The 27,389-nt window shown below is 43.0% G+C and overlaps 1 protein-coding gene across 1 annotated transcript in view; it reads right to left on the bottom strand.

Annotated features, from left to right (window-relative positions):
- Positions 1-27,389, bottom strand: part of Dner (delta/notch like EGF repeat containing) — a 283,104-nt gene that overhangs the window by 12,743 nt on the left and 242,972 nt on the right. Inside the window, exons 9-10 of the mRNA XM_070015431.1 lie at positions 21,596-21,718; positions 10,857-10,970 (exon numbers count right to left, since the gene is read on the bottom strand). Of these exons, the coding sequence (XP_069871532.1) occupies positions 10,857-10,970; positions 21,596-21,718 (237 nt within the window). The remainder of the gene's footprint in view (positions 1-10,856; positions 10,971-21,595; positions 21,719-27,389) is intronic.

Below are 27,389 nucleotides of genomic sequence, written 5' to 3'. Positions count from 1 at the left end.
GCTCATAGACCACCATGGAGGAGGAATGACATACTAATCTTTCGAATCTGGTCCATTTCATTGTCTTTATGTAGCTGGAGTCTGCAAATTTCATTTGAGAGTGAAATCTATCAAGTGGACTATTTACTGCTTCTGGGTCATACTTGGTTGACTATAATACAGTAATATCTAAGTAAATTTGTTTCTTGAAATAGTCATTTATATCGACAGAAAGGACATGAAATTGATTCTTTCTTAGCAACCTATTCCTGAGGTTGGCTTTGTATTTATGGCATAATCACTCCAAGAAGAAAAGAGGATAGATGACACTACATGTGACATTATATGATAGACTAGTTAAAGAGCCATCTCAACCAGAACAGGATGAGAAATGGAGAAGGACAAAAATCAAAGACTTTGTTAGGTCTATACATCAGTACTGCTTCCTAATCCTTTAGGAAGACCAGGTTGACTGAAGCATTCACTAAATAAGCTTACTGTAGCCGGTGATCGGAACACTGCAGATTCTGGAGTGGAATGACCTGCTGCCTGCACAGAAATGGGCACGCTCCCCCTTGCCTCTGGCAGTCGGTAAACTCAAAGGCCCCATTCTGCTCCAGGAAGTCCAATGTCAACATCCCAGTCTTCTAATTTCCTGAACTCAGCGCTAGTCCCAGAGCTGTCTGTGCTGTCTATTGGCCTGCTCGGCCCACAGCTCCGCAAGGAGCTTGGTCAGGATCAGAGTAACCCGGCATGTATATTACGTCTGAGATATGACTAAGCTCCTCTCAAAGAATCAAAAGGCTCAGATCCCTAAAACTTCCCATTCTGGGGACTCAACAGATTAGAAGATAGGAATAAAGATGACAGGAAAAATAGGAAAGAACTCTTTCTATAGGCATCTGTTGAATATGTATGATCCATAAGAATGGAGACCCAGAGATAAGGCTGTACCTATCTGCTGCACAAACATGGCTACTCCAATTTGGCGTCCTTAGAGTTGTACTGGGGGAGGGGGACGTGGGGCGGTAAATGGAGCCAGTCCCGGGTCTAATTAGGGAGCATGTTGGTACTGGCAGACCCTGGAGTAATGCAGAGTTCCAGATCTTTCTACAAGGACTGTACTGGCCTAATTTACAGACTGACACTTCTTACAGTTGAATCAACTGGCTCTCTGTTGGGGGCCATTCTTGTATGCCACGCTGGAGGACTTCAGTGATGGAGCCATTCAAGGAGATTTCAACCAGAAGATGCTCAAGGATGACTGCTATTCTCTGCCTTACAGTGATCGTGATTTCTGTCATCTATCTTCACAAAGTCAAGGTCTATTATAAATTACTGGGAATAAATTTGGCTTCATTTATGATTCTCTACAGCAATAGATAGCATGGTGTCTTCAAAGCATTTCTACACTGACACTCCAATGCCAATCAATATGCACTTCAGCTGAGTTTAGTAGAAGAGTTTTTAAGCTTTTGTTGGCTTAAGACAATTGTCTTTGAGTTAACTTTCTTTCTTCCTATTTTTTCCATCTAAGAGTAAAATCAAGTGGTCTTAAGTTGTTATTCCTGAATAAGAATGTGTAAAGAGAATACAGAATAATTTTTTTAACTTGAGCAAGGCTGGCAAGGAGGCTCATTCTGAACTTTGACTGTTTCACAATTTCTTCTCAATCTCCTGTTTTCGTCACTGTGTATAGTAGGTATATTTAGTAGTACTTATTCATACAAGTATACTGATTAATTCTGTATGTTCTCTTTGAATAAGTTAGGAACAGTAAGAAGAAAAAAATCCCAACTAGTAAGACCACTGTTAAGATATTCTTGGGTTAATAGAGTTCACACTGAAAGATAGAATGACAATCTTTGTAATTGCAATGTGCCTTCCATGTGCCAGGCTCTGGGTAAAATGTTTTAGTTACACATCAGGCTTTAGACACAGGTCTTAATAAGCATTTGGGATTTCTTCTGTCATTATGGAATCACTGTCTTAGCCCCTCACAATAAACAGCTAGACAACTGGATGGAATATTTTTTTTAAACATACACACACACACACACACACACACACACACACACACACACACACACACACACACACACACACACACACACACACACACTTTTAAGCTTTAGATCCTAGGCAGCTCATGACACAGCTGAGCCCCACAATCATTCTTGGTTTCTGCCTGTGACCAATTTGGAACACCATGGTTTCACTAAATTGAGGAGACAAAGGTTGGAGTGTGTGGAAGCCAAGGTAATTTGTAGGGAAGACACAAACCACCAAGAAAAAGAAAAATAAATGCACCAGAAATAGTCTGTGCCCTTGAGTGTGTTGCTGAATACCGTGTGTAAGTTGAAGCTCTTAGGAGACTGGCAAACAAAATACAAGACGAACAGTGAGTGCCCTAAGCTCACAGAGGACAGTGAGCTCCCACCGGCCAGGGTGCAGGGGTTTCATTGGCCACTCGGGACAATCGGCGAAGCCACCCACCATTGAGCAGTAAGGTATAACCACTCTCTAGAACAGAGGTTACTCCACACTCACCTCCCCAGAACGTCAAGCCCAATTTACAAAGCTCCAAGTGACCTATCTGACAAGTGACCTATCTGCCACAGAGAAAGGCCAGAGCTTAGGAGAAAGAGACAGTCGGATCAAACCATTGAGCAACTTAACCCACCATGACTAGCACCCAAACAATTTTGAAAAAAAAGAAAAGGAGTAACATGATAGGAATGCTCCTACCCAATTTCAATAGTCATGTGGCTGCAATAGTTTGCATGAATCAAGGCTGAGTTGTATTGGCAGAGAAACCGACACACAAAGCCATGAAAAACAACAGGAAACTCCAAATAGATCCCATACATATGACCAACTGATTTCTGACTAAGGTTCAAAAGTTAATCAGTGAAGGAAAGATGCATAACCTTTCCAAGGAATGGTGCTTAAGAAATGAAACTCTATTTCTCTACATACCAAACAAACAGTGAAAGTGGGAGTGGGAAGAACAGGAGATGTAGGGGAGGGGTGTGAAGGGAAGGGGGGAAGGCAAAGAGAAGGAAATTGAAGCTGCAGTTTGAAGAACCCAGTCTGTTTTAAATCCATTCTGTATGGGAAGCAGGTAAGTGGACTGGGCACTGGTGACACCCACACTTGTCATTCTAGCTGCTCAGGCTAAGATCTGAAGAATGTGGTTCAGTACTAGCCAGGACAAACAAATCCAAGACATTTTAATCTAATTTTTATCAATTAAAAGCAGAAAATAGATGTGTAGCTAAAAAACTAGCCTTGAACAAAATAGCTAACCAAGAATACTGAGTTCAAGCCCAAGGACCAACACCAAAAAAACTTGGGAGTGTGGAGAGGTGCTGACCTAAGTCACTTTGGGAATGAGTGACACTGGTCAGACTAAGTGAAAAGAGCAGCAGGCCAGAATCAACTCCAAATGGATCAAAGACCTTGAACTCAAAGCAGACACTCTGAAAACATTACAGGATGGAATAGGAGAAACCCTAGGTCTCCTTGGCTCAGGCCGAAATTTTCTGAATAGAGACCCAGAAGCACAACAAATCAAAGAAAGGTTGGACAAATGGGATTGCATAAGATTGCAGAGCTTCTGCAGGGCAAATGACATAGCTGGCAAGATCAATAGAAAGCCCACCGATTGGGAGAAGATCTTTACTAGCCATACAACGGACAAGGGTCTCATATCTAAAATATACTTGGAACTCAAAAAATTAAACCACCCAACAACAAATCCTCAAAGAAACAACTGCCCAATAAATAAGTGGGCGAAAGACTTAAAGAGAAGCTTCTCTGAAGAAGAAAGAAGGATGGCCAATAGACACATGAAGAAATGTTCAACATCCCTAGCCATAAAAGAAATGCAAATCAAAACAACATTGAGATATCACCTCACTCCAGTTAGAACAGCAAAAATCAAGAACTCTAACAACAACAGATGCTGGAGGGGATGTGGACAGAAAGGAACCTTACTTCATTGTTGGTGGGAATGTAAACTTGTTCAACCACTTTGGAAAGCAGTATGGAGGTTCCTCAAAAGACTTCACATAGATCTCCCCTATGATCCAGCAATCCCACTTTTGGGCATTTACCCAAATGTTTACAAACAAGACCACAGCTACAAGCACAACTATGTTTATTGCAGCATTATTTACCATAGCTAAGATATGGAACCAACCCAGATGCCCCTCAGTAGATGAATGGATCAAGAAAATGTGGTATATATACACAATGGAATTCTATGCCTCCATCAGAAAGAATGACATTGCCCCATTTGTTAGGAAATGGAAAGGTTTGGAAAAAATTATATTAAGTGAAGTAAGCCAGGCCCAAAGAAGCATAGGTCCCATGGTTTCCCTTATTTGCAATATCTAGTATAGGTATGAGTCAAGCGGAAAAGGTCAGATAATGTGATGTTAGGAAAATGAACCCTTAAATATGTATTTTAATGTTTTCGTTTCTTTCATGCATGTGTTTCTAACGCATTTATAAGATTATTTCTTTGTTGCTTTGTATGTCCCTCCCCCACAGTGTAACCCCCGCTTTCACTATATTTGATGTCAGTATAACATGTGGAGGAGATGGGGACAAACAAGTCGTTTAAGGATTCAGGTGGACCTGTTGCAACAATGAGAAGTACAAAATGTCATGTCAAAACCAGCTTTACAATGTCGGTGTGTGGGGGGAGGGGGGTATAATTGGGTGGGGGGGAGGGGGGAGGCTGGGAAGGGAGGTGAAGGGTAAACAAAGGAGGAGGCTGCAATGCTTGGTAAGAAATGTATGCATTATCCTGCCCATGTAATTGTAGCCCCTCTGTACAGTATGTTCTCAAATAAAATAAAATAAAATTTAAAAAAGAAAATACATATATTTTTCAAGAAAAAAAAAAAAAAGAGCAGCAGGTACCGCTGCATTCTGCTTGCTAAAGCTATTTCCCACGAGGACATTGGTTAACAATACTGATAGCACTGTACATGTATATGAGCCTGAATAGTTACATAAATGCATGCTGCATGTTGCTACTGGCATGGGAATTCACAAATAAGCAAAGGGAGAAGGACTGAAGTGACCCCTGTGATGTCACTAAGAATTCACGGAGGGAGAGGTAGCTCCATAGTATGATATTACAGATATGTGTATATATATTCTATGCATGAGTTAATAGACACACATGTACTTCCTCGTTCTGTCAACTAAGGGGATCTGGCAAAGCAAGCAGGGTTGGCACCTAGATCCTTTGTTCGTAACCTCATTCCCTGGGGACCCAGAGATCACTGGAGAACTAAATAGTTCTAGGACCAGGACAGGAAGTACACAAATGAGACTAGAATATCTTGCATTCCAGAAAATATGTAGGTGCAAAAAACAAACAACAACAACAACAAACCAACACTGCTGTAACATAAGTCTCTCATGGAAAATTCCACAGAAATCTCGTAATTTCTCTGCCTTCAAAGAGACTTCCTGCCACAGAGAGAAGTATAAAGGGGAGAGAAAACAGTAACATTCTGTGAGAAAAACTGACAAACATGATCAGGGTCAACATCAATGATCCTAAGGCAGGTTGCTAGCACGCACATTTGTTATGAGCTGGCAGAATTTAAAAAAATGGACAAAACAAGTATAGACCCTTCCCTAAGATGATATATAGATGTCAAATAAATATAGGACAAGATGTTATGCATACAGGAATATATATATGCTATGTATTTTATAATAAATGTTATTCTTTATAATTCATATAATTTATTCCTTATATATTTCATAGATATATATGAAATGTTATATGTAGGAAAACTGAAAATTGATCTCACAATGATGCATTGCTACACACCTGTCACGGTGGCAAAGTGTCAGTGGTTTGGATGGACACAAAGCCATGAAGAATGTACCAGAGCTAAGACAGTGAGGGCCTGGTGAGCGAGCTAGGAGGAAGGGAAACCAGGCTTGGTGTATGAATGGCTCTCTGCGTTCAGAAGCGTGGAACGAACATATTTTCAAGCAGAAGCCCGAGTTCTGCAAAAACAAACAGCCCTCACACAAGCGAGTGCATCTGTAAGGTAAATGCAACACTGGATTGCTGGACTCGCCTGGTTCCGCCACGTGGTCAGGGAACTCCCGGCCAGCTGGCTGAGTGTGGGCTTTGCTAAACCTCAAACACAAGGCCTCAGCCTCGGAGAATGGTGGCTTCATCCTACCCAGATAGCAGGAGTTAGTATTTTATCAAGTTCTCTCGTGAAGCACAAGTTCTCAGGGTACAAAAGGTTCTGTTTATAGGAAACACAAGTGGTTCTGTGAGCAAATATATTTGAAAACTAAAGGCGAATAGGATTCTTTACGGGAAGACCTCTCCAAGCGCTCAGGACGGGAACATCCTTTATGAGTCCCTATGTGGTCTGCACCATACCCCAAACGGGTTTGGCCACAAAATGCGTTTTCCATGGAGAAGCACATTATAGCACACTTCCCCCAATTACTCCAACTATGCTTTGTCTGTGTGTTGTGCTGAAAACCTATCATCACTAAATATAGACATTTATTGCCAGCTAGAGTAGTGTTTAAACCTATGTTCCTGGATCTTACAGCTCCCCATTTACCCAGGCGGGCAACATGAAGAGATGCAGAGGGGGGTGCTGGCTGAGTGTATGTGGGGGGATTGGAAATGGGGGTGCAGGCAGGAGACCAAGGCACAGTACATTCTTGGAAGAGCTGATGGTGGGTATTCTGGGACAAGCCAGAAAAGGGGGGCTGGGGGTCAGACCATTCTGATATGCCTGATATCGGATATAAGACTTGGAAAGTTTTCTGAAGGAAAATAAAATGCCGCTAGGTAGGTGATTTTAGGTAAAGGGATGACAAGATCCCATTCCCATCATTATCTAGTCCCCGCGGTTTGGTAGATGGGTTGGGGTGAGGGGGGCTGGGTGTGGGGAGGCCTCTTTGGAGGGGTAACCCTGCTGTAGGCAGGAAGCGAAGTCCACTGCTGATGATTCTGAAGAGTCAAAGGCTCTGGAAAAGGTTTCAGGGATCTGGGGTAGGTTGGCTGCAAGAAGCAGGAAGAAGCAAACTGCACAGACTATCGCTCCCCAGCTTCTGAGAAGCACAACCTGGGGATGTGGCAGTACCTTTTGATGAGCTCAAATATTTAAAGAGAAAGGGGGAAGAGAATCTAGCATTTTCAGGTGTCACCGGGACTCATCAAAGAGTAGGCAGGTGGAGATTTGCAAAGTCTTTTGGAGAAAAGATTACATTTTTCTCTCTGATGACATAGCGGAGCAAATTTGAAATGAATTAAAGAGTTAAATGCACAGAATGAACTCCCTTATGATTACAATGATATAGATGAGCATAAAGTCTTGATGAGCAGAATCTTTCATGAAACAAGAAAATAAATCAAAAGAAAATATGAAGGTTTAATTACATAAAATTAAAGCATGATATATGAAACACTTTATACACATTTGAAAGTCAAATGAGGAAGGAAACGTACTTATTACCTTGTCAGATAAGATCTGATATACTTAATACTAGAGCTATGTCACATGAAGGTCGTGCTGAATGCTCTAGGAAAAAAAGCAGCTAAAAGGTGGGAGTGGAGAGTCCATCCAAGAAGAAACACAAGCAACAAGAAATAAATGGTTAAAATGTGAACTTCTGTAGGAATGAAAGCCACAACACCGAGCTGGCCCCCCAGGGTGACAGAAGGGGACGAGGCAGTGCGTGGTCTTGCCACTGCTGGAGGAAGTGGAGCTTATTGCACTGGGTTTAGTTTTTCCTCAGAGAATAAGAAGGAAAACTGTATACAATCTTCTAGCTCCTGAGATCCTATTCCAGGGAAAGTCACACCAAAATATAGATATACAAAGATGTTCATGCAAAAATATTCCTTTTGCCAAGTACCGGTGGCCCATGCCTGTAATCCTAGCTATTCATGAGATTGGGACGTGGTTAATCCCAACCCAAAGCTTCTCTAACAGAAAAGTCGTGGTTAATCCCAACCCAAAGCTTCTCTAACAGAAAAGTCCACAAGATTCTATCTCCAACTAACCAGCAAAATGTTAGACTGGAGATGCGGTTCAAATGGCAGAGCACCAGCCATGAGCAAGAAAGCCAAACTAGAGTATTAGACCCTGCAGTACTGGTAAATAAATGTGTATGTGTGTGTGTGAGAGAGAGAGAGAGAGAGAAAGAGAGAGTGTGTGTATTTGTGTGAATTCCTTTCAGTATTGTTTATAATAGGTCAAAGTTCTCAACTGTTCAAATGTCAAATTGAAAATGGATTAATAAAAATATCAAGATATAATATAAAAGACAGACTAATAACAATATCATGATATACTAGACTACATGGTATAATATAATGGACTACAAAGCATCCAGAATAAGTGATAAAACAGGCATGTTTCTTGATGTGGTAACACATACATAATATATGTATATTTAAGTAAAAGTTAAGTTGCAAAATAGTGTGGGCAATATGATTCCTTTTATGTTCAAGTATTGGTGAATATATATATTTTTTTGGGTCCAGTCGTGGGGTCTGAACTCTGGGCCTGGGCACTGTCCCTCAGTTCTTCAGCTCAAGGCAAGTGTTCTACCACTTGAGCCACAGCACCACTTCCGGCTTTTTTTTTTTCTGCTTATGTGGTGCTGAGGAATTGAACCCAGGGCCTCATGCATGCAAGGCAAGCACTCTACCACTGAGCCACCTTCCCAGCCCCTGGTGAATATATTATACACAGAGACTGTCAGGAAAATTCCTGGTATCAAAATATATTAAAGTGTTAATAACAGATACTTTCTAGTAGTGCACTTTTAAGGGTTTTGTTGTTGTTGTTGTTGTTTCGGTTGTGGGGCCTGAACTCTTGGCCTGGGCGCTGTCCCTCAGCTCTCAGCTCAAGGCTAGCACTCTACCACTTGAGCCACAGCGCCACTTCCAGCCTTTTCTGCTTATGTGGTGCTGAGGAATCGAACCCAGAGCCTCATGCATGCAAGGCAGGCGCTCTACCACTGAGCCACCTTTCCAGCCCAATTTTTTTTAATATTACTAATGGGATAAAAATACCTGGAAAAAAATCCTCAGGACACTTTTCCTGATACTATATTTTTGCCTCTGCTGACTGACACATAAATGGCTGAGCATGTCTAAAAAGCACTCAGCTAAACAAAGCCATCTGTGTTATCCTTGGCTGGAGCAGGCCACCTCTTGGTCCCAGGAAAACACAGGCTGTGACACAGATCAATGGAAGGAACACCTGTAACTGCTCCTCTCACAGTGTGCTTTTTAGGACCATCTCTAACTGGGCGATGAGGCTGCTCTGGAAGGCACTGTGGAAGGCTGAGGTGGGGAGGGGGCAGTGGTGGTGTAGCAAAAAGAGACCACGATGCTCACAGTACAGTGCTCCCCAGCAAAGCACAGCACATGTCCTCCTGTAGCTTATCTGTCCACCTCTTCTAGAGGATATGTCCATCCTTCCAACCTCAGACCACAGGGGCCCTCAGGCCTTTCTTGGCTAAGAAAAACTCTGGAAATCTTGACTTTGTTCTGCATCCTAGATGCAGAGAAAACGTTTCTGTAGAGAAAATGAAGGTTGGATTGTTTTGTGCTCTGGTAGTTCTTTCTTTGAGAATGTGAAGGAAATTTGCTCCATTTGTACGCATTTCACCTCTTCTTTCAGAGGCTGACCAGTTCCCTGAAGCTGATAAGATTGAGGACTTAGAATAAAGCACCCAGATGGGCCCTTGTGGCTCACATCTATAATCATAGGTACTCAAGAGGATGAGATCAGAGGATCTCATCAGTTTGAAGTCAACCGGGACAGGAAAATGTGCAAGACTTTTGTCCCCAACTAACCACCAAAAGGCTGGAAGTGGAGCTGTGGCTCAAGTGGTAGCGCACCAGCTATGTGCAGAAAAATCTAGGGAACCATGCCCAATCCCTGAGATAATGTTTCAATACTGGCACAATAAGAAAAAGAAAAGAATAAAGACCCCCATGCTAGGATTGAGTCCCTCACTCGAGAGTACCTCCCCTTCCCTTCTGCCACCACCAATTGTCTTCCAGTTGCAAAATTCTGTTACTTTTACATGGTTCAATAAAAGTAAGTGCGGTAGTTGAATACAAGACACACCTGCCCCTCCTGATGTGTATTAACACAAGTGTGTTGACAAGAACTCACAACAGACCATCTCTCATGTGTTAAAGCTATAGTTCTGCAAGTGTGGGGGGAACAAAGGGAAAGGGAGAGGAGAATGAATGGGGAAGAGAGGAGAATGCAGGCAGGAATGCACTGGGTATACCACAGAATAGAGAAAAATATGGGAAGGGGTGGGCGGAAGGAGTGTGAGGATGTTGAAGGGATGAAGAGATCAATATGCATTGCATACACAAATTGCTGTGTTTAAATGACTATATGTGTGTGTATATACATATATATATATACATATATATATATATATATAACCTAAAAAATTAAGAAAAGTGAGGGAAGGGGTGCGTGAGATGGAAGGGGTGGGTTGGGAGGGGTGGGTGAGAATGTGGAAAAGGGACATTGATCAAGATGCACTGTGTTCATAAACTGCTTTGATGAATGGCACCTCCTTTGTAGAACTACTTGAGGATAATAAAACATTCCCCCAAATATGCATAACTAAGTAATAAAGCTACAGCTCAGCAGACCAAAGCACCAAATGCTGATTTCCACAGAGCCTCTCTGAGTGACAACATAGTGGACTGTCTGAAAATTCTGCATGTGAGCCATGCCTCCTCCTGTTTTGCAATGGGATCCCTCTTCGTGTGCAGAGGACAGGAGGATTCTCACCTGGGTAACGGCAGCTTGGAGGTGTCTTACCTGTAAACCCCGGCGCACAGACGCACGTGCCGTTCAGGCCTTCGCTGTCACAGGTGCCTCCATTCAGACAGCTGACATTGGCACAGGGGTCCTTAAACAGCTCACAATGCAGCCCTGAAGAGAAGCAACAGAAAGCAACTGTGATCAGCCAGGCCGCTCCAGCCCCTCACCTCTGAAAGTGAAGTGTTTCAACAGCAAGGGACTGTGTGGAAGGGACTGTGTGTGTGTGTGTGTGTGTGTGTGTGTGTGTGTGTGTGTGTGTGTGTGTGTGTGTGTGTGTGTGTGTGTGTGTGTGTGTGTGTGTGTGTGTGTGTGTGTGTGTGTGTGTGTGTGTGTGTGTGTACCCATGAGCACACATGTGTGTATATATACCCATTCAGGACCTGAGACGGGTATAAAAGCACACCTTATGAGAAAGTAGCAAATTCCACCCTGCCCTTTAGCCCTACTTTAAATCTTTCTCCTGACTTTTTACCTGACTGTGTGTCCCAACTGCTAGACACACAATGCTAAAATTACTTAAAGATAATTTTTTTTCAATAGCAAATACTTTCTAAGTCTCCAAAAGAAACAGGAACATAGGTAAACAGGTGGGATAGAATGTGGCACGCTGGAGGATGGTCTTGTGAAGGTGAAGGTTCGGAGCGAGGTACTCCAGCGAGCCTCAGCGCCGCTTTGGGAGAGAACGTGCCTGAATCCATGTTCAAAACCAAATTGGCGGAGCACCTAAGATTCACGTGCCGCGAATACCATGTGTCACATCCTCACACTGCGTTGAATTTGGTCCTCATGACCCTGTGAGACAGAGTCCCTTATTTCCCATTTCACAAATAGGAAATTGAGGAAAGAATGTAAAAGACCACAAGGCCAGGGAAGGGAAGCGCTGGAATTCAGACTCAAATCCAGAGGCTCTTCTTAAGAAATTGTTTATCTCAGACTGGCCAAGGAAATAGCTTTCTATAGAGCACAGCACCTATTTAACAAAGAACGTGCAATATAAAACTCCACAGAATAGTAACAGAAAGCTTTTTTTCACGTAAAAAAAGAAGAGAAAACTGCTACATCTTAATAATAACTATAAAATTATATTTTAAAAAGAAAAGGAAACTATTGTGTCTGGATTACATGCCTGTACACTCGGAAGGCCGAGACCTGAGGATCATGGCTTGAAGCCAGCCCAGGCAGAGAAAGCCAAGAGACCCTTATCTCCACTTAACCAACCAAAAGCCAGAACTGGAGACATGGCTCAAGGGGTAGAGCATGAATGAAAAAGCCAACTGAGAGCTTGAGGACCTGAGTTCAAGTCCCAGTGTAGGTACAAAAGGAAAGGAATGAAAGGAAAAGGGAAGGACAAAAGGAAGAGGGGAGAAGAAATAACTATGTGTTCAACTATGTATGCAAAAGCTTCAGTGGACTGGATTACTTCCAGAATAGATTACTTTGACTATCACCTCAACATCTACTTTGTTGCCTTTTTACAATGAACATGTATTATAAGTTTATTTTTTAATTAAAAATCTACTGTTATTTGAGAGGTGGACTAGCAGCTGGTGTTGGGCGATAGTGAGAGATGTGTATGTAATGAGTGTCTGCTTCTCCTAGCAGCCCCGCGCCGCGCCCCCCCCCTTGGGAGAGGGTGACAAACTGCATTGTGACCCAGATAAGAATGTAAATAATGTTGTGCTTGTTGTTCCCAACAGCCTCAAGAAAAAGAAGCATGAGGCAAAAGAAGCATGAAGCAAATAATAGCCAGACGGACGGCATTTACTTCATTTTCTCTCCACTTCATTACTTGGTACAAATTGTGCAAGCGGGGCCACGCCCTGTGACCTTCCCTCCCCCCCCCCCCCGCCCCCTCCCCCCTCCCCGGCAGGCACTGGGATTGTCCTGTCCTCTGTCCTTCGCCAGGGCCTTGAGGCCAAGGGAGAGAACTCAAAAAACAAAAAACAAAAAAAGAGTGCAACAGAACTCCCTAACCATGTTCACCCTAAGGACTTACTTGTGTCAGGCAGTTCAGAATGGATGGTCTTTAATTCCACACCATCTGTATCTACAGCCTCCTCTCTGCACTCGCCATAAAGACTGGGTGGCCTTTAATCTGCATCATCCCCAACTACCCGCAATATTCTGCCAGGTATTTTTCTCAGGGGCCTTTTCAGGTCTCCGCATTTTCATGGGAAAACCAGCAACCTCCCACTGCCTCAGCCTGCATCTTAGATCCCAATCCTGCCTCCAGAGACCTGGAAGACACTTTCCTGAATTTAGAATATCAAAGATCCAACTGGGAGATCAGCATAGATCTGGCCATTCTTCATTCTGGTCCACAGGGCCTCTTCCCCCAGGGATCTCAGTTTTTATTTTCCCAATGATTATCAAGTAACATGGACACAGCTAAAAGAATAACACACAGGAAAGCCTCATCTACCTCAAAACAAACTGTCACATTTTTGTAAGTTCCCCTGAAGTTAATCAATAGGAATCAAGTGACATGGAACAGTAATGATTTATATGCCACCAACAAAGGTTGGAAATTGAAAACTTAAAAAAAAGCAGTCAGGCTGGGCACCAGTGGCTCACAACTGTAATGCTACCTATTCAAGCTGTTGAGATCTGAGGATCAAGGTTCAAAGCCAGCCTGGGCAAAAAAGTCCATGAGATTCGTATCTCCACTAAACTACCAAAAAAGAAGGAAGTGGAGCTGGGGCTCAAGTAGAGTGGTAGTATGTGTGTGTGTGTGTGTGTGTGTGTGTGTGTGTGTGTGTGTGTGTGTGTGTGTGTTTGTTTCTGTGTGTGTGTGTTTCTGTGTGTCTGTGTAGGTCTGTGTGTGTTTCTGTGTGTCTGTGTATGTCTGTGTGTGTTTGCACACACGCATGCACACAGCAGTCAGATGATCACTGAATTTCTGGCAATGCCCTAACCAATTCAATCAGAGTAATTTAATACAACTCAGCACAAAATTACCACATTTATTTTTCAAATAAGGCTGAAAAGCAACATTTTTGGCCAAATAGTTAAGCATTGAGACTTGAACATCTTCAACAAAACAGATTTGATGAACATCCCAGATAATACTCAATTGTCAGCATGTTTGGCCTTTTATTTTTATGGGTTTTGGCAATAACTGTATCCCTTGTAATTCCTCTCTTTTTTTAAGATGCGATATTCCGTCACTTGCGCATCCATTGAGAGTTTTCTGGCAGCATGACCACACAAAGGACATCTTCACGAAGCCACGGTTATTATGGACCACGATGGCCTTCGGGTCCCCCAGGATGCACCACAGTTACCCATCTCTATATTCTAACCTGTGGAATCCCCATACAAGGGAACAGATGTTTTTCGTGTTATTCTTCTGATCATCAGAGGCAGAAACTTATGAGGCAGAAGCTTATTACAGGGGGCAGATGGCCACGGCCTCTGTGTGCCCAGGTGCTGCCTCGCCACGGCTCAGCATCCCACGTTCCTGCATTCCTCACTGGGCCGGGGAGACCCAGGCGCTTGGCCAACACTGTCCTGAGCCTTCTGTTTTTACAGACAACCATGCCATTCTGTGCACTGTTCCCCAGCATAGATCTCGGCTGGCACACATGAACTCATCCGTGGGGTGGCTCTGTGACTGTACCCTCCTGGAAACACTGAACCCTGCCCTTTCCAGCCCTGCCCATCTGCCAGAGTGCACTGACAGCTCCCGGGGATTCCCACTGTTACAGTGGGAATCGCACTTTTGCTTTTGTCCTGTCTGATTCCTCCACAATCTCTGAAGACCATCAGTGCCCAGGCTGTATCTTCATGCGTGGAAGAAATGAGGGCTGTAACTCCAGAATCCTGTCTTTTCAAAGGAATGCCAGACAGCCGGTGTACTTTGGCTGACACACAGGTGCGCTTGCCAGAGGCCTAGAAGCCTTTCCAGATTCCAAATGGGCCTCACAAACACCCGATTTTGTCAGGGAAAAACCAGGTCCACACTCAGACCGAGTCTGTAGAATGACACATGGCATCAGCCACTGGCAAAGACACAGCATGCACGATTACAAAACTTATGTTTAGTCTCAGGCAAAAATAAACTGTAATTCAGTCAAAACTAATAAAAATTCATACTTTTCATATTAAGGGGTGGCAGAGCAGTGTTTCTCCAAAGGTTTCTATTCCAATGAGGCTCTTGATAGAAGTAAATTTAGAATTAAAATGAGTAAGAATTCAAAGAGCAATGTATCAATTATAAACCTCTGTTGTCACTAAAAATAGTCACAATTAGTATCCGAAAAGTGAAACAGCGCTACCATTTCTACTTCAAGAAAAATAAACCAGGTAAAGAAAATTAGCTGCCAGAAGGTGTTCTTTGTCCTTTTAAGATCTATATTGAGAGCCATCTGGTCTGATTCAAACTTCTCCATGAAAAATTTCCCAAGCACTCCAACTGTCTTAGGGCTGGACATTTTCAGGATGTTTCAAAAGTGCCGATGGACACATCTCAAGCTTGGCTTCCTTGTTCCTTGAGAGGATCAGCCTTGCTCTGTTCCCCCAGGGAAGTAAGAAGAAGAAAAAGGAGGAAGTCTTATTCGCTCTTGAATCTACCACAGTCCTGGAGAAGAGCCAGGCACACAAAATGCCCGGCGTGCTTGTTTATTAGCAAGTAGAATGTAGCAAGGGAAATAATTTCATCCAACAAAGAATTCTTAGCCTTTCAACTATAAATTTATGTAGGACTAAAGACGAACAAATGAAGTACAATGTGATCAAACCTTTTATGGGGTGATCTCATTTCTGAGATGGCATTGCCTCCAAAACAATCCAGAGAGTATGAAAACAACAAGAATAAAGATATCCACAATAGAGTTATTTATAAAGCCCCGGGGCCAGCACAATCAGTGAAAGCAATCAGATGATCTGCTTATCAAGGGGATGGGGAAATCCCCATGAGAGCATTTCATACAACCACTGAAAAGAAAATGAATACCAATTGCTAGCACTATCTAAATCAAACCCAGTCCCAGATTAAGTATGGGCAAGGTACAAAATTGTGAGCAAACTATTATTGCTGCAAAAACATGGACAGGCCTTCATTTATGCTGGACATGCTCTCTGTTATGGCATAAAACTATAAATTTTTCTGATTGAAAAATTTGATTTTAGTATGTTACTTTGCTTTTCCTTCTTCCTTTTTTCCCTTCCTTTTTATGTTCTTTCCCCCTTTTTTTTTCTTTTTTTTTCTTTTTTGGCAGAACTGGGGCTTGAAGTCAAGGCCTTGTTCTCCAGGCAAATGCTCTCCCACTTAAGCCACACCCCTAGAGGCCTTTAAATTTTTGTTACTTTTCAAACAAAGTCTCACATTTATGAGAGACTGTGGTTCTCCTATTTATGTTTCCAGTGTAGCGGGGATTACAGATGTGCACACAGACTTTTTTCTTGAGATGTAGTCTCATGAACTCATGGCCAGGGGCTCCCCTTGAGCCATGAACCTCCAGATCGCTACTTTCCAAGCAGTAAGTAATACAGGCATGAGCCATTGAGCTCAGCTACTATGTTATTATTAAAAATTGCGGGGGGGGTTTCCTTGTCACTAAACATCCCAAATGAGAATATGGTTGATCATTTAATTTATTCTTCTAGAAAGGAAAATCAATCTAAGATAAGCTGTATGTTGACTTTTTGATACTCTGAGGTTGAGAATACTAACTAAAAGTTGTATTATTACCACCATGAACTAGCTTTAAACTAATTTTAAAGGAAGAGTCAACATTTTGGTTCTGGAAAGAAATGCGTGAGTGTGTGTATGTATACATGTGTTAAAAACTTGCATCTTAAGCTGAGTACCGACGGCTCATACCTGTTGTAATCCTAGCTACTCAGGAGGCTGAGATCTGAGGATCACGGTTCAAATCCAGCCAGGGCAGGAAAGTATGTGAGACTCTCATCTCCAATAAACCACCAGAAAACCGGAAATGGTGCTGTGGCTCAAGTGGTAGAGAGCTAGCCTTGAGCTGAAAAGCTGAGGGACAGCGCCCAGGCCCAGAGTTCAAGCCCCATGACTGACAAAAAAAAACCAAAACCAAAAACAAAAAACAACTTGCATCTTAGAAAAACATTTGTGTCAGTTTCCTTTATTTAATTACTGTCTTACATAGTACTACTAATTCAAGTAAATAGAGCTACTGAGCTTTCATTTTGTATAAACCACCATGTTATGAGTTTCAGAAGATTTCAAAAGAGAAAGTCACTGCCTTTGCTGGTTACAAGGTAACACAGATGAAAATAAAAGTCTGAAGCCAAAAAGAACAGAATACAAGGCTAACTGTAATTGTCACAGCAAATGGAAAGGAGATCTGGGAGATCAGATCACGTGTGTGGAAATCCACTGCAGCTGGTAGACAGAGATGAACTTAGAAAAAGCAAGAGCAGAAGGGAAGGGGAGGAACATGGTGGAATGCCATCACATTTGGTGGACAGAGCTGCAGCAGACAGAGGAGGTGGGATGCAGAAGGGACCCAACAATCAATGTGGATGTGGGATCTACTGAGTCAGGAAGGGAGGGAGAAGCTTGTATGACACAGAGCAATCTGGATTTTTCCTCACGGAGTTCCCTGTAGTGAACGGTGTGCTCTCAAGGCCATACAAAAAGGGTTAAGTAAATGAGACAAGGCAAACAAACAGGGGTGCTAACTGTCCCAATACTCAGGAAAACTGGCATAAAAAGCAAAGGGAGAAGCCAAGCACTGGTGGCTCACACCTGTAATCCTAGCTACTCAGGAAACACATCTGAGGATCAAGGTTCAAAGTTTAGCCCAGGCAGGAAAATCCAAGACTCATCTCCAGTGAATCAGCAAAAAGCTGGAAATAGAGGCCTGGCTCAAGTAACAGAGCATCAGTCATGAGTTCAAGCCCCAAAGTGGGCACATACATACTCACAACATACATACATGCACACACACACACACACACACACACAAGCAAAAGGGAAGGAGGGACCGTTAAGTAGAAAAAGGACAAGAAGGCAGAGCAAGGGTCTCTCCATTCCTTTTAATCATATGAAATGTATTCAGCAGTGGGAAACACTTTGTTTCCTCTTTAGCCACACTATTTTTCTAGCACCACTAGCTTCAAAAGCATTCCTTTCTTGTTCACACCAATTCCTCTTCTGAATCATGAGTCAGTTTTGGTCATCTGTCCATTCTTGCACCATTGGCATGAATGTAACAATAATGGAAGTCTTTCTCAAATGTTTTGAACTATACTTACGTAATTTCCTGGTTTTAAGAAAGTTCCATTCATTTATTTGAGCTTTTAAAACATGTGGCAGTAAAAATCACTTTAAAGAAGGAAGATTAGCTGGGCACTGGTGGCTCATGCCTGTAATCCTAGTCACTCAGGAGGCTGAGATCTGAGGATCACAGTTCAAAGCCATCCCAATTAACTACCAGAAAACCAGAAATGGCTCTGTGATTCAAAGTGGCAGAGAACTAGACATTAGTGAAAGAGCTCAGGGACAGAGCCCAGTACCTGAGTTCAAGCCCTTAGTTCAAACCCCACAACCAATTTCTTTGAAAGGAGGAAGTTCAAGCCTAACCCCCACCCACTGTCTAAATAAGCACCAGTTAGTGTTGATATTGGCTTATCTGAGTTTCCCAAGTCCGTGCTGGCAGACTGTAAGGAGACACAGGCTAGCAGAAATGCTTCCCAGAGGGAGAACATGGACCATCCATCCCAGCAGGAGAGAATAGCTCAGGATCTGGTGGGCTCTCTCCTCTCCCTTTTCTTGATATGGACCAGACAGTGTGATCTGCCCTTTTGGTCTCGAATTCTTTCCACTTTCCTTCCCCCTCCTATCATTCTTATTCTAATTTCCTTACTTCTAAAAGTTCTACCACACTGCTACAATGTGAGGGTTTATTGACCTCCTTTGGTTCACAAGTCTTACTTACACTTAAGCCTAAATGTCTCCATAAAAATAGCAAAGTTAAACACTGCCCATTAATGAGATCTCTTTTATAGTATTTTTTCTTTTTTCTTTGCCAGTCCTGGGGCTTGAACTCAGCCTGGGCACTGTCCCTGAGCGTCTCTTTGCTCCAGACTAGCATTCTGCCACTTGAGGCACAGCTCCACTTCCAGCTTTTTTGGTGGTTAATTAATGAGTCTCAGGGACTTTACTGCCTGGGCTGGCTTTGAACCTCGATCTTCAGATCTCAGCCTCCTGAGTAGCTAGGATTACAAGCCTGAGCCACCCGCGTCCAGCACACTCCATGATCTTCAACCATGTTGTTAGTCCATGGTGTCTGCAAACAAGGTTTCTCCAGCTCTCGGGTCTTCCTCCACGGTAGTCATCCCTGACCTTGCTTCTCGCGTCCCTCCTCCGTTTGGAGCATCCACGTCTCAGGCAGGGGCCGACCTCCTGGCTCCTCCCTCACAGTTGCTATCATTCCACCAAAGTTTTCATTTCCTCTTTTTTTTTTTTTCATGTCTATCAGGAAGTACTTTCCTCTTCCGAACATCCAAATTCAATTTTGAGAAGTAGGAGTGCCTTTTTTTTCACTTCCCCTCTTGAGTGTTTAGAATTATGTTCTTATTTCTTAAGATTCTTCTCCCTACTGAAGTTTCTGGCACCAGCTCGTCATCCTGGCCAGACTGGAGAGTGAGCATTTCTGAAGACAGGCGAGCCTGGAGATGCTGCTCCAGCGCGAGAGGGGTCTGGGCGCCCCGACAATTGAGCATCTCTCCAGGAAATGCACCTTACTGGTGCACCTCTAGCCGAGTCAGGGATCAGGGATGGTGAATGTAAACTCAGGCTGCCATCTTCCTTGAGCGATAGACGGACATATTTATAGGGTAAAGGAAAGGAGCATGAATAGAGCTCCCAGCTCAAGATGTACAGAAAGGAAGTTTTCAGAATGATGGAAAGGGCAGGACTCAGAGCGTATGAGGAAGAGTTAACCTTAAGTAGGGTGAGGAGCACATAATAAACCTGGAGCAGAAAAACATTTTAGTGATTGGGTTTGCAGGTATGTTTGGAAGGCAAGAATTCTCCACCCACAGCACCTGAGAGGATAATCAGAAGTTCAATTTCTTGGGCCACATCCTTGACCCAATAAATTAGAAACTTCACGCTTTGAGGACCATTAGTGTAGTGTGAAAAACTGGATATATTTGAAGATTTTACAGGAAATGTCTTTTGTTCCCTGAATGAGAGAGTAGATAGGACAGGAGTCAAAATACGTTTGGAGAAACTGCCCCACATCTGGAACAACCATGGAGGAAATGAGAAAGGCCAGAATCACAGCCCACAGATTTGCAGAGACACTGGAGATGTAACCATGCATCTTTTGTTTTTGAGTACTGAGAACATTAGCAAAGGCTCACTGATAAGGAAGCAAGGGGCATATTTAAAATACATTGAGTTCATTGGTTTGTTCCTTACAAAGAAATCTACTTTGTAAAATTCTATCATAAACTAGGTACGTTTAGCAGTTTTCATTTTTGTGAAGTACACTCAACCTACTAATTCTGTTATTGAAGCATCTCTGGAAGTGTTACTGTCCTTATTTAACACAAAGAAAAAAATCGAGATTAGTCAATGCCCAGGCTCCACAGTCAGCCCCATGATCAGGGTGAGTTCACTGGGTTTCCTGATTTCTTGTTCCCTTACTTTTCCTTCCAGAATTGAACAAAGTCTCTATTTCTTGATGTTCTGAAAGACCTCTAACTGAATAAAGCAAACATGTCTGCTCTCGTACCTCTGATGAAGCTGGAGAAGTAGGTTTTCAGTTAGTATCACCTCCTCAGAGCAGTATCAGATCTGCAGAACTTAAAGACATGGCCCAGTTTTAGCCCTTCTCAAGACTTCAGCAAACTCTTCAGTGTGGTATAGGAGCCCTTGGTCTTTCCAGAAAGATCACTGAATAAAGATAAGCCCATCCAAAAAGCAGCAGCTACGAAAGAATGACAGAAAGCCATCCCTGGCCTTGTGGTTAAGAGAACTGAGTGCTGCCACTAATAAGCAGCCCTCCTGGCACAGTGCCCATTCTTAGATGGGGGTCAGAGCTGAGAGGAAGCCACAGAGCCTGTGTACTGTGGCCAGAGGCCGAGGTGGAGGGAGGAGGAAGGGCTCAGGGACCCGGCTGGCTGGATCATGAAGAATAACGCTGCCATCTACCTCGAGGGGCTTTGGGGAGGACTGGATGAGTTAATTCACGGAAGGCTTACAATGTGGTCCGCTCCCTATAAACACCCTGTCAAGGTCAGCTGTCTTCTGGAGAGGCGTTGACAAGCATCTACACAAACAAATGCACGTTTCCCTCCCGGCTGGCTTGTTTAATGAGGATTTGTGGATTTGCCAGTACATAAGATTCTACCCGTCTCCCCCAACCCCACCGCAGCAGAAAACAAGGTATCCTGCCTTCCCAAGACACAGGGCACAGCCATGTGCTTTCCTCTGCCACTGTGCTCAGACCCTCAACCCCTGACCTGTGTCTGCCAACCCACCTGTGGCAGCTTTTCCTATATCCAAAAGAAAAGAAAGTTGAGATATGAGACGCTGGAAAGGCAGGAGAGTGGTTTTGCAGGGAAAGAGAAATCTGAGGCTTGTAAATTGGTCTCTCTGGACCCATCCATCATTCTAACCTTAGTATTTGATTCTGATTCTAAACAGATCCCTGCTCCAATTAGATAAAGGTTTATGCATGAAGGGTGTGAACTCCATGAGGTCACTCTGCGCCCCTCTGGCATGAGAAAGCCGGGCATCTGCTCACCTTTGTATTCCGCCAGGCACACGCACTCATAGCCATTAACCAGGTCCCTGCAGGTGGCAGCGTTCAGGCAGGGCGCAGACAGACACTCGTTGTATTCCTCCTCGCAGTAGAGGCCATGGTAACCTGGAAACAGAGAGAAAGGCCCGCTGTCAGTGCATCCCCTGAAAAGCCACACAGGCCAGGCAGCTAGAAGGGGCTGGGGATTCATCAGAGAGTAGCTACAGACAGACAGGGTTTAAGGAGCTGGGTCTTCAGAAATAGCATTGAAATGTGAATTTGTGCAAAGTAGATGGAGGGGGAAAACATTTTTAAAAAGGGTTATTTTTCTTCGTTTCTCTGTTTAAAAAAATGTACTTCAAGATCTATTGGCTGTAGAGATTTTCATTTTATTTCTTTTTGGTTATTATAATGGTGATGTACAGAAGAGTTACAGTTACATAAGTCAAATAATGAGTTCGTTTCTTTGGGGGCAGCATCACCTCCTCTCGTGCTCTGTTCTAGTTTTTTCCTCCCGTGTCCACTCGTAAGTTGTATAGTTCATTATCAACACGGTGTCTAGTGAGTACCACTGCTGCATTCTTTCACCCTTTGTCCCTCCATTTCTACAGCGCCCCTTACCCTCCCAAAGACATACAAATGAACAAACAGAACAAAAAGGAAAGAAGACAAAAAAACAACAAGAAAAAAACCTCTTGTTTTCATGTCCTGGAGTTCATTTCAGTAAGTATTATTTTCTATGCTCAGATGCACATAGGCTTCGTGCCTTTCTGTTCCTCTCCTAAGAGTATCTTCCTTTGGGGTCTCTGTGTGTGAATGCCTAGAGACTTGTACAATTTGTTATGTCCTGGAATTATAGATCTAGCTTCCAGATATGAGAGAAAACATTTGCCATTTGTCTTTCTGAGCTTGGTTTACCTCACTGAACATGAATTGTTCTTAGTCCATCCATTTCCCTGCAGATGGCATGAGATTATTCTTTCTAATGGTTGTGTAAAATTTCATTAACACATTTTTCAGATCTATTCATCTATTGTAGGGCATCTAGGCTTCCTTCCTTCCTTCCTCCCTTACTTTTTTTCTTCTCCTTTCTTGTTTTGTCCTAGACCAGGAATCAAACTGGCTATTTGATGCTTACTTTCACTCACTGGTTGGCAATCTACCACCTAAGTCATGCCTCCAGCTCCAGTAAAAGTCCTTGAGTTACAAGGCCTTGAGTTCAGGCCCCAGTACCATCCCCAAAATAAAAAAAAATTAAAAATAAATAAAAGCAGTGATGTATTTCTTTTGTTTTTCAAGTTCAAATAGGAAATTAGCTCAAAGGGCTTAACTGAAATTACTGTTGAAATGTGAGGGTTTTTGTTTAAAAATAAAATTATATAAATGACAATACTTCAAATTGTGCCAAATGTTTTAATTACTAAATATATAATAGAAATGAAGACTACGAAATCAATAATTCCATAACAAAGTCAGCTTTTGTGCTCCTATTTCCAAACAGGTGTTTATTCTAAAAGGTCAGGAGACAACATTCTTTGAGATTCACTCAAAAGTTACGCTGTTTTCAACTTTCAAAAACATTTGTTATTGCCAACTTGCAGTGAAACGAGGCCATTCTTTTTCTGGTCCTGTCCAAACAACAAAAAACATGTGAGTGCTTTCAAAAGTCACCCTGACTGTGTTAGTTCTGAATCCAGATAAGCAGAAGAAAAAAAATAAACTCTTGCACAAGTGGGAATTAGAACTGTGAGCTTTTCCCCAGCTTTCCAACACTCTGCCGACCCTCAAACTCAGAAAGGCCATTAGCTGTGCTAATGCGAGTGTGCTGAATGCTTTGTTTCTTGCACTTACCACAAACTAGCCCAAGCTCACATTTGCATTATTAATAGAGCACTTCTCAAAGGCATTGCCATTTTAGTTAGCTTGGAACTCCTTCCCAAATTTAGGCAACAGTAATGGCCTCTGAGGTCTTGACCTTCCAAAGACAGATACACCACGGGTCCATGTTCTCATTCTTCTTTCAGGACTCTACTTTTTGTAATTTTGGACATGCATTTCCTATTTTTCTTTATTAGAGTTCCCGATAATCTAGAAAAGAAGTTCCCAACTAGCAACAATTTTGCTCCCCACCACCACCACCACCACCTCAGAATACATTGGCAAAGTTTGGAGACATTTTTTGGTTATCACACTGGGAATGAGCGAAAGGGCTATTACTGGAACTTTCCATGGGGAAAGCCAAGAATGCCACTCACCAACCACAATGCACAGGAAAGCTGTCATGACAGAAGGCTCTCCAGTGAAACAGGTCAATACAACAGGTGGAGAAACCCTGTTCTAAGGTCATGGTTCAGCAATATACAGCCTGCAAGCCAAATCCATGCTACCCTGCTTATTAAATAAAGTTTTATTGAGATGCATCCACTGTCTATGCTGGGATGGCACTGCAAAGGCAGGCTGAGTCGTTGTGGCAGAACTCATATGAGTGGAGAGACAGAACAAGCTATGGTTGTCAACCATTTGCTGAGTCCTGATCTGGAGTCAGAAGAAGCTTCTTTCTCTCTGTAACGGCCTGAATATAAACTTCTCAATATATATGGTTTGTAAATGTTTCCTTCAATCCCACAGGTTGCCTCTTTTACTTTGTCAACTGTTTCCCTGGCTGTGCAGAAGGCTTATAGTGGATTTGTTGTAGTGCCTCCTGCTGGTTTTTGCATTTGTTGCCCATGATTTTGAAGGCATATAAAAGTAATCGTTGCTGCAACCAATGCTTTTTCCCCTGCTAGGAATGCTATAGTTTTAGTTCAGATCATACACTTTCACTTGACTCTTTTTGGGGGGGGCTGTGGGGGGTCCAGTCGTGGGGCCTGAACTCTGTGTGTGGGCGCTGTCCCTCAGCTCTTCAGCTCAAGGCTAGCGCTCTACCACTTGAGCCACAGCGCCACTGCCAGCTTTTTTCTTTTTGCTTATGTGGTGCTGAGGAATCGAACCCAGGGCCTCAGGCATGCAAGGCAAGCGCCCTACCACTGAGCCACCTTCCCAGCCCCTTCACTTGACTCTTGTGTGTGGTATGAGATAAACGGCCAGGCAGGGAAGGTGGCTCAGCAGTAGAGTGCTTGCCTTGCATGCATGAGGACCTGGGTTCCATTCCTCAGCACTACATAAAAGCAGAAAAAGCCAGAAGTGGCACTGTGGTAGAGTGCTAGCCTGGAGCTGAAGAACTGAGGGACAGTGCTCAGGCCCAGAGTTCAGGCACCACCACCACCACCACCAACAACAACAACAACAACAACAAAAAGATAAACAATCAACCAACCAACCACAGAAATAACAAGTGTTGCTGTGGATGTGGAAAAACTGGAACTTGTGCAATATTGGTGGGAATGCAAAATGGCGCATTTGCTCTGGAAACGAATATGGAGGGTCTTCACAATCATTAAAAATAAACTCCCATAAGATCCAGTGATCCCATTTCTGGATGTTTAATGAAAACAATTGAAAGCAAGATCTCACAGATATACTAATACTACTATATTCCTGACAACATTACTCAGTAGCCACATAATATAAATAACCTAAATGTCCATCAGAAGATGAATGAATAAAGGAGATGTGGTATATTGTTCAGTCGTGAAAAAGGAGTAAATATTATCATATGCTCCAAGAGAGATAAACATTCAGGACATCACTCAAGATAAACTAAGCCAGCCACAGAAGATCAGGTTCTCATGATGCTACTAGAAAGGTCAAATGAAGCAAGAAGTAGACAGTACCTGGCAGGGATAGGAGAGGGGAAATTGGGGATCAGCCTACTGTTCAAAATGATCCAAGGTGAACAAGATCTAAAAACGTGCTTCACAACACAGGGTAAATAATTCTCCAACGTATGGTGGAAAATTTGTTGACTATTCAGGAGGCAAAGATCTAAATTATCTCAGTTCAAAACCAGCCCAGGAGGAAAATCTTTGAGACTCTTATCTACAATTAACCAGTACAAACTGGAAATGGAGGTGTGGCTCAAGTGGTAAAGTACCTAAGTGAACAAAAAAAAAATCTAAGGGACAGGACAGAACCCTAGCCCTCAGTTCAAGCCCCAGGATCAACATCAGGATCAACACACACACACACACACACACACACACACACACACACACACACACACACACACACACACACACACACACACACACACACACACACACACACACACACACACACACACACACACACACACACACACACACACACACACAGAGTTATTAAGGGTAATTTTGTATTATATTTTTCCTATCATAGTAAACATAAATATTGGATATATAGAGTTAAATGTCTGTTGGCTCCTTTTCCTAATCATAATAACCTTTTGAATACTCAGAATAGTCCTGAGCAGGATCTTTTTAACCACGTTTATCCTATCTGCAGATTTTTTTTTTATCAATTTGGAAGGATAATAAATAACCCTCCACACATCTTTGACCTCTGAATTGCAGTACTATTTACACAGACAAAAATCAAAATCAAGCTTCAGGAAATCAGCCATAATTGTTTCATATTTTGGATGGCACACGAGGAAGAAATTGTGCAGAGATAATGAAGCTGGTGATAGTATTTTTCTTCTTGAAAAGGGGGTGGGGAACACAGAACAGAAGTTTCATCATCTAAAACTGTTTCTTCAGAGATGGTAACATTTAAATGCCTTTATGTAAATATCAAGGCGCCCCTTACACTGGGTGCCAAACAGCATTAAGTTGGACTGCTTGAGTAAAAAAGAAAGAAAGAAAAGCATTCCTTGCAAAAGAGAAGAGTTCTGTGAAAATGAGCTGGCCACCCCCTGCTGATAATTAATTCAGGCAAACAAATTAGCCCAGGGCAGCATGCCCAGGGTCTGAAAAGTTAAGCTAGTCCAGGGAATTTTTTTAAAAAGACCAGAAGGGTCAGATCGTTGTGGCTTCTTCAGGGTATTGTATTTCATTGCCACCAGTCCATGTTTGCATGATTTGTTCTGGAATATTCAACTCCAATCACTTCTCTAGACTTGAGAGGACACAGCCACATTTCCCTCCGCCCACCTGAATCTTGGGAAGAGCGGCAGTGGAGAAGGCTGCTATGTTTAGAGACCGGGAGGGGGGGGGGGACAGGTTGTGAAGACCAGTTTAACTTCAGACAGGCTAAATTTAGGGATCACTAGGAAAGGTCCTGGTGGCAGTTAGAACGGTGCAAAGGGGACGGAAACAGCATTTGGAGGATAGTTGTCTGAACATGGCATTGAAGTTTTCATCAAGGAGAGAATGAAAGGCGAGGAGTGTGGAGCAGCAGTGGAGCAATTTCCTAGCATACTGGCGGCCTGGGGGAGAGTGAGGAAGGTAGGCAGGGATGACCCGTGACAGGTAATCTTCATCCCACCAGGGGGTTTCTGGTACCTCAGACTTCTGGCTCAAACACTTCTTTCCATAATGCCCTGGGTGCCAGCTCAATCAATGGCACATGCAACAAGCCATTAAGCAATCAGCACAAAGCCCAGGGGAGGAGCTAAAGAAGAAGCCTTGTGCTATAAAACCACCCTCCAAGAGGACTCCACTGGGCTCTTTGGGACCCTCCCGGGATGGAGAGCCACCTTCTTTCATGGCTTTCAACTGAAGTTAAAAACACATTCCTGTCTTCTAACTTTTTAGTGGGCAGAGAAACAATCCATTCCCCCAGACAACATCACAAGGTCAGTCTCACCACTAGAGGAGAAAGTCTATGGAGGAAACAGAGGAGGGGATAGTGCAGATGTCAGGTGGAACAGAGGAGCCGG

Source organism: Dipodomys merriami, unplaced genomic scaffold (assembly GCF_024711535.1).
Source record: "Dipodomys merriami isolate MVZ:Mamm:240054 unplaced genomic scaffold, mDipMer1.0.p SCAF_1, whole genome shotgun sequence".
Taxonomy (NCBI): domain Eukaryota; kingdom Metazoa; phylum Chordata; class Mammalia; order Rodentia; family Heteromyidae; genus Dipodomys; species Dipodomys merriami.
Note: the sequence above shows the minus strand (reverse complement) of the source record. Positions and strands in the feature narration are given on the sequence as shown.